Raw genomic sequence first — 8,708 nt, forward strand, 5'->3', positions numbered from 1 at the left:
CAAAACATTCACGGTGCTAGTGCGTGATCGCGAAGTTAAAGTGTCCAAAGACAGAGTCAAACCGGCGTATTGTTTGAATGATGCGACAGATACCAGGAACGAGAACAATAGCCTTCCATCAACTTCTGCCCCATTATCCGTGCCAACCACACCCAAGGCAATTACCACTAGGTCCGGCAGAAGGGTCCGTTTCCCTGACCGGCTGCAAATTCCGTGATGGCATCCATACTGGCAGGGGGGTGTGTTTGCAAGTGACCCATATTTGAAAGTACAACGTCAAAAACGCCGCCGGACGCACCACGGGGTTCCCGGAAGCCGACCCCTGTAGAGTGGCGCCAAGACCAGGGACTTCTGCCACCGACTACTAAGCTACCTACCACCGACTTCAACCACAGGCACTCTCCAACGAACATTCACCCTGTTAATACGTCTTTTCATACACAAGTTTTCTGTACACCAGTTTTCAATAAAATTCTTTATTAGTACCGTTGAGAGAGCGTTTATTTCTTGCTGTACAGCGGAAGCAACCCTCAAAATTTTCAAATTTCCATTTTTAAGGCATAATAATAAGAAAGGACCCCGCAGAATCTTTAGGGAAAATATCTTTCAGCTAATTTTTTTAGAACTTTGCTGTAATAGTTCTGAACGCGTGGAAAAAAAATCTCAATGAGCACAAAGTCTGAAAGTCCTTTGTTTTTGACCTACGGTATATATGTAGGATCTCGAAGATGGCAACATACCTACAACAAGAATATATTTTTGCAAAACATTTGATTTTCTATCCTAATAGGGTGTCATATTTAAAATAGCTTGAAAGAAAAAACAAATTAGAGAAAATTACTAAGTACGTTCACTTCTGGAATAAACAAACGAGCAATGCAAATTTTAATGGAATCGCTTCAGCCGTCGTCTGTAATTTTAAAAAAATATATTCTTTTTCCAATTTCAGCATAATGTATTTGGGATACATAACGTTTCCGGGCATATGCTAATATAATTTTTTTTTTGTTAATTTCTGATAAAAAATCTGCCATTAAAGTTTAGCTAAGCATTTTATTTATATCCTGTATATAGGGTTCGCCTCTATAATTGGAATAAAATTTTTAAGATTATATCATAACTTTAGAAAGTCATACAGAGTCTGTATCAGAGTTGTTTGCTCAAACAGATATTTTTTTGTTAATTTCATGCAAATATTCTCAAATTCAGTTTAATCTCTAAAATGTATTTGAAATTTTTATTTGAAATCAAGATTGATTATTCTACTATATCCCAAAATATTCATTTTTAGGAGTTTCATTGAGAAAATGCCATAAAGCTAAAAAAAAATAATCCAATTATACCTATACAAGGTAACTGTCCAGGAATTACTTACTATTTAAGTTATGAAATGGCCTATATTCTATGAAACTATAAACACTTATTTTGGAGCAACTTTTAGCACAATTACATGAAGATGAGTTATAAGTAGATAAATAAGGTAGAATAAATAGGGCACATTCTACAACAGCTACAATTAAATTTTTAGTAGAAGACTATTAGTCAAGAGTTGTGGCCAACCAGTTCACCGGATCTAACGCTCTTTAGATTATTTTTTGTTTCATGTTATCTGAATATTATTGGTCTGAATATTGTTGGTCTGAGTACTATTGATCTACTATTGGTCTACTCCTATTGGTCTGAATACTATTAGTCATCTGAATACTATTTTTAAAATAGCAATGCACGACATCGAAGAATTATAATTATTAGAGAAATTAACAATATAACAGAACAACTGCAAAATGTGTATGAAAATATGGTAAACTGTACAATTAACACCTGATCGAATGATCATGTACTTCCTTGAATGCTAGGAAAAATGCATATGTTTCTAATGCAATAGGTTCATCTTATTCATTTTCGCAATTCTGATGTATTTTAATTGCTGATATTGTTCTTCATGTTTGTTATTTTTGAACAAAATATTAATTATACGGTGACAATCGCTTTCAAAAAAATTTTATGTTTCTCAACCTAGGAAAATTAACTAAAGGTACCTAGGTAAAATAATAATAATCAATTAAATTGGGTTTACAGCTTTCCTGAAAATAATTAAAATCTTATATAACCACAAGCATTAGTAAGATAACGCTAATCACTACTACATCCTTTATTCGCACCGTTGATAGATGAATAATTGATTGTGATATTGAAATTCAAATTCATAACCTCAGTTTCTCCACACTCAATGCAAAGTTTTGTTTGTTTTTGTTGTCGAAAATAAAAGCAATTTCTTCAGTTCAAATTAGTCAGAGTGGAGTTTTGAGGAGGCTTCGGGGCCCCCTTGAAGGCAGGGCACCGCCCACTGCTCCCTTTCGCTGTACGTTAGTTTCGCCACTGGTTATGCCATTGAGTAATATGATCATTTTGCCACGCATGTTAGCAAATTTTCAAATTTTCAAGTTCTTTCTTTCCAATATATTCTCGATGTTCTTCGACTTTAATATTTAAAGGTCTCGAAGTTTAGCATAACATAATATTTACAGGTATACTGTAAATACAGTCTTTCAAATTTTGCATCTCATTTTACGGTCGAGGTTTTGATAACATGGTTTGGGAAACTGTTCTAATATTAAACAATTAAACCTGTTACCAATTATTTTTTCAACAAAGGTTTTTGGATAGTGATCGTCTAATAATATATTTTTACGAATCCTATTTCATTTTTGAAATTTGATCTTTAGAAAGAATTAATTTTGCTCTATCATATAAACATTTTACTACATTTTTCTCTATGTTAATGAGATGATTTGAATTTATTTTATTATTTATTTAAATATCTAATAATATTTGTTGACTTCTCATGTACACTTGTTTCATATTCGTCATTATGCCTTTTAATTAAAATGTCTAAAAAAAGTACCTACTTAGTAATTTTCAGTNTTTTACATACATAATAAAAATGGAGTCGTGTGTAAAATGTTGTCATTTTACTTGAGGACACAAATTATAGAATTATTAATATTAATGAAAATTAAATACAAATTATCCTAGGTGTCCGTTCTAGTGAGTGAAGTAGTTTGGTTATTGTGCCTGACCTAGTTCCGTCGTAAATGATTGATGAAATATTGACAGACTAACAGTATGGTTAAAATTGAGGTACTTTGGCATTTATTTAAATTATTCGTCTGTTCTCATGAGCATTGAAATTTATCTCACTCACTAGCGGGAACCATTGGAAATACATTGATATATAATAATATTCAATTATGTTAGTTTCTTCGATGATTTGTGTCCTCATCTGAAGCTCTGTTACACGGTAAAATTATACATACTAAATCGACCCCTTAGTGTTTAAAACTGGCCTCCCTATTTTTAGATTCACGAACCGGCACTGCTTTCTATTACAAGTTCATAGGCCGAGAAGTGAATCCTGTGTTTGTTTCCATGGAAGGATGGACTTTAAAATTTAAAAAATTGTCGAGACTAATTATTAAAAAAATGCTTCGTCGAATTTAGCAATATCTTGTAAATAAATATTTTAAATTTTGAAATTATCGAATTTCTCAGAAAGTGATAATAATAAAATTATTAAGTATTGCGATAAATGTTTAGGTTTTTGATTGCACGATAATATACAGGTAGGTGTCTATTATTATTCTCAGAATATTGCAATAAACTTTTCCTAACAATAAATATTTTTTGTTTAATAAATCCAAAAATGGATGCCCTGTATACAGGGTATTTGTGTTTAAGATTTTAATTAGGAAACTTTACCACATGATAGAAAACATGATTTTAAGCAAAAACTTTCATTGAAATGTGCGTCGTTTTCGAGATACAGAGTGCTGGCTGAAAATTAAAAAAATATTTAAATTTCTCCGAAGACGTGCGACGTACACTAATAAAATTTGGGATTATGATTTTTATAATAGTAAATATTCGTTGAGTTAGCTTACAAATACATCAATCAGCAAAGATTCGGGAAGTCTCAGGACTACTAAAGAAACATATGTTTATTCGTTTTAGGGTTATGATTTTTTTAAATATTTAATCTCATTACAGTTGTAATAAAAATGAACATAACTCTACGATGGCACATTCTTTGAGTAAAATGAAGAAATATTTTTTCTTAGAAACGCCATCAGAAGTGCAGTGATCGAATTTCTAAAATATTCAGTGGCGTCGAATTTTTAAGGTTCCGAGAGATATCGACTCCCAGTATCTCCGCTACTGGTTGATGTATTTGTAAGTTAACTCGGCGAATATTTATTATTGATTATATAAATCAGTAAATGTCTTCAGACGTCTATTTAAAAAAAATGTGATATATTTTTTAATTTTCAACACCTTATATCTCGAAAACGAAGCGTTCCAATTAAAATTTGAAACATTCATACAGTTTTAATTATAGTTGCTTTAATGTTAGTACCACTAAATGAGTATATCTATTTTACTATTTTATGTCTGAAAAAATGTGGTTAACGTCAAAATATGTAGTGGATAAATAAAAGTTCAAACAAAAATTAATTCCACTAAATACAATAATACCAAATACCTATTCTACCTTTAATTTGGATTTTATATATCAGTGATCATTAATCAATTAATCATCATGAAATAGGCCAATGTTTATATTTCCTTAACCTCACAAAATATGACAAAAGGTTAGTTATCTTCAAATTATTTCTGTAACTCATGCTTTAAAAATGTGTATTTATCGTAATCCAATAAGCCTCGGAATTTACAAATAATAGTTCATTTATTTAATTTCCTAAAATAATCGGAAAAAGTCGAGATCAATTCAAAATGCATCTCGTCCAATGTTAAAGATTTATTCATAGTACCTACCTTCCTACCTACCTTCTTCAATAGAAAATGTCTGTGAAATGATTTTGATTGGAAAGAGAATATCAATTTTTAATATAACTATATATCAAAATATAAACAATAATTGTTACAAACTACTACAAATTACATTATTTTTCCTTATTCTTTTTGTCTACGTTAAAAAATATACAATTTAAATTGTCAACTACAATGATCTATGAGATGATTAAAATTTCAAAATGAAAAACGAAATAATTTTTCAATTCCCAATATTAAAATCCAAAAAAATTTAAAAATATTTATATTTGAGTACAACTCATGATTGCGTCAAAATAAGAAATTGTCTCCACTTTCTTTTTACATTAAAAATATGATAAATACACGTTGGGTGTATATGTAATTTTTATTGACTTTGACTTTTCCTCAAGTGTTTGTAAAGTTTGTACAATTTTTTCTGCTACAAAGATAAAGCCCAACGATACTTCACTGATTATCATTTATATTTAAATATAGGTAATAATTTGCAAACATCGAGGCATCATATCAACCAGTTATTCTCTTACACTATCGCAATATTGTTCTTATGTTTGTTTATCCTAATTACACATAAACGCCCAAATTAATGTTAAGTACCTAATGGAATATTATTCAATATTTTACATGTTTTCCATTTACTAAATATGTATTTGGGATAAATTATTTCAAATAGAGTACTCACCACTATCAATCTAGGTTTTTGGGCCATGGTATATATAAATAAAGGCCCTCACTTATTAGCACGAACTATTTTTGACATCACATTTACTATCACTAGAACAATTAAAATTTTCTGTAATTATCATCGATGAAAATATATCTATGGATTTTTAGATTATGATTAGTAATAACCGAGTGTAATTGATAAGATAAGATGTGGGATTTTAACGATACGTGCATCCATAAGGTAAATGTATGAGGCTCCACATTAAAAAAAAACACCTCGTAGATATGATATGATAAAGGAAAATTAAAATATAATACCTATGTAATCTAAAAATTTAATAAAACACAAATGAAGTTAATTTGAAAATCTGACGGCATCTCGCTCTGCATTCAAATTTGGTTTGTTATTAGTCACTTGGTACCTTAAAGCTAATTAAAATTTCTTGTAAGGTTATACGAGTACAACCCTTATTAATTTTAAGTTATTTTAGAGGCATTACGGTAATCAATGTGACTAAAAATTATCCAATTTAAACGATATGAATATTGTTCAGCAAAATTCAATATGATATGACACGATAGTAATTTTCGTCAATTTCTAACAGATAAGTAGATATTTAATTCCTCTTTCATTTATGCAAATAAAACATTAAATCCATAGATTCCTCCCCGCATTCTTTTGTTTTTTCAACACTCTATTTTCATCTAAAATTATTAAATAATTAAAATCTAAAATATATCAACGAAATATTTCCACTTCGAACAAATTGTGGGTACACATGTTTGCAAGTGACCCATATTTGAAAGCACAACGTCAAGAACGCCGCCGGACGCACCACGGGGTTCCCGGAAGCCGACCCCTGTAGAGTGGCGCCAAGACCAGGGACTTCTGCCACCGACTACCAAGCACAGGCACTCTCCAACGAATATTCACCCTGTTAACACGTCTTTTCATACACAAGTTTTCTGTACACCAGTTTTCAATAAAATTCTTTATTAGTACCGTTCCACCGACTTCAACCACAGGCACTCTCCAACGAACATTCACCCTGTTAACACGTCTTTTCATACACAAGTTTTCTGTACACCAGTTTTCAATAAAATTCTTTATTAGTACCGTTGAGAGAGCGTTTATTNTTGAAATTTGATCTTTAGAAAAAATTAATTTTGCTCTATCATATAAACATTTTACTACATTTTTCTCTATGTTAATGAGATGATTTGAATTTATTTTATTATTTATTTAAATATCTAATAATATTTGTTGGCTTCTCATGTACACTTGTTTCATATTCGTCATTATGCCTTTTAATTAAAATGTCTAAAAAAAGTACCTACTTAGTAATTTTCAGTTTTTAAAGTGAAGTTAATCGACTGTTCTTCAACATTTATATAATCTTAAAATTATTTAAATCATCAAAATTGTATGGTCAAATTGCAAAGACGCAACTAATAGGTTTTTTTGTTTAAATTATTATTAATATAGAAATTATATAAAACAACTTAGCGGTGCCAGAATCATGTCTTAATTTTTCAGAAATTCGCAGTCGTTAAAAAGGGGCACTGATATAGCTCATGCTGCTTACATCAATGTGGATGAAAAAATATTAAATCTGGTATCAAATCATTTTGATTTTAATTAATCTTAATCCTTATAAAGACAGCAATTCACTATCTTCTATTTTAATAGACGACACAACGGTAATACTTTTCAGTCAATGTTAGTCAATCATTCAGTGAACCAACTAATACTGTTATCAATTTCCTGAAAACACTTATTCATATAGATACGTCGCACGTCCCCAGTTTATCTCATTCTGAGGTAATTTCTGCTCTTAAATGATAAGCCTAAGAAATCCTGACGGTATTCCAGTTTTTGTTAATACACTGCGTATGCGCCAGATACTTGTGTTGTGCTATTTTTAATTTATTCTCAAGTGCCGGTCTTTTCTCTGACATTTGAAAGATATCTCGAGTCTCCAGTTTTTAAAAAAGATGAGAAATCCGATGTTCACAATTTCATACCAGTCATTATAGGCATATTACGATTTATCAGAAAATTTTCTGAGGTGTTCGAAATCGCTCTTCACAAATTACTTTTTTCGCACGTCCAGAGAGTCATTAGTCCTTATATCAATATAATTTTGTGAGAAACAGACCAACATGTATTACACAGAAAATTTTCTCAGCACTTAGATACAAAATCCAAGTTGACGTCTTGTACCCATGCATTTATTTGGATCTCTTTTGGTTAAAAACTATTATATGGAATAAATGCATAGATCTAATATAGTATATTATACTATTACCACAGCTACGCTAGTAGAGATAAAGTAGCAATGACATAATGTTGCATTACCAGTCCCGAGTGTATTTTGAAATTTCATCACATTTTCCAATCTGGACCGCGAAGTAGAAATAATCCGCCACATGCAAAATCCAGGACGATGTCCCCAAAGACCTATANCGACCGACGACGAGAACACCCAGATCGCGTTCGCAAGACCGATCATGAAGCCGTGACAGTGACAGTGGTCAGTGCTGGTATCACCAACGTTTTGGTGACCGCGCTCGCGTGTGCCGCGATCCGTGCACGTATCGTTCGGGAAACGAGGCGGGCAGTCGGTGATGGCGAGCAGTCGGTGATGGCGAACAGCGACCTGTGCCCCATTCCGCGCCGTTTGTACGTTACGGATACGAACTCCAAGGTCCAGTTTTCGTCGATACGGGTGCTAATCTTTGTGTATATCCGCGTGCGCTAGTGAAATCGTCGCGATCGAAATCAACGTATGAACTTTCCGCGGCAAATGGTACCTCAATTGCTACGTACGGCACAGTGACAATGACATTAAATCTCCGGTTACGTCGTTGTTTTACTTGGCAATTTGTCGTCGCAGACGTCTCAAAACCGATAATTGGTGCAGACTTTTTATCTTTTTATGGACTACTGGTAGACATGCGCAACAAAAGACTGCTTGACGAAACAACGCAAATTACGTCACCAGGCCAACTCGCGCATTCTGCGACACCCTCAGTCAAAACGATTTCCGGGGAATCCGTGTTTCATCGCCTGCTCAAGCAGTATTCGGACATTACGCGTCCTGCAGCACCTTCTGCGGCTGTACAACACCAAACCAGGCACTACATCGAAACAACACCTGGTCCTCCCGTCGCTGAGAAGCCGCGTAGATTAG

The 8,708-nt window shown here is 32.5% G+C and overlaps 1 protein-coding gene across 1 annotated transcript in view; it reads right to left on the minus strand.

Annotated features, from left to right (window-relative positions):
• LOC108913007 (myosin-VIIa) overlaps positions 1–5,616 on the minus strand; it is a 47,413-nt gene extending 41,797 nt beyond the window's left edge. Inside the window, exon 1 of the mRNA XM_018718460.1 lies at positions 5,531–5,616. Within this exon, the coding sequence (XP_018573976.1) occupies positions 5,531–5,557 (27 nt within the window). The 5' untranslated portion in view covers positions 5,558–5,616. The remainder of the gene's footprint in view (positions 1–5,530) is intronic.
• Positions 5,617–8,708: the final 3,092 nt, after the last annotated feature.

This window comes from Anoplophora glabripennis, unplaced genomic scaffold (genome assembly GCF_000390285.2).
Source record: "Anoplophora glabripennis isolate ALB-LARVAE unplaced genomic scaffold, Agla_2.0 scaffold808, whole genome shotgun sequence".
Taxonomy (NCBI): Eukaryota; Metazoa; Arthropoda; class Insecta; order Coleoptera; family Cerambycidae; genus Anoplophora; species Anoplophora glabripennis.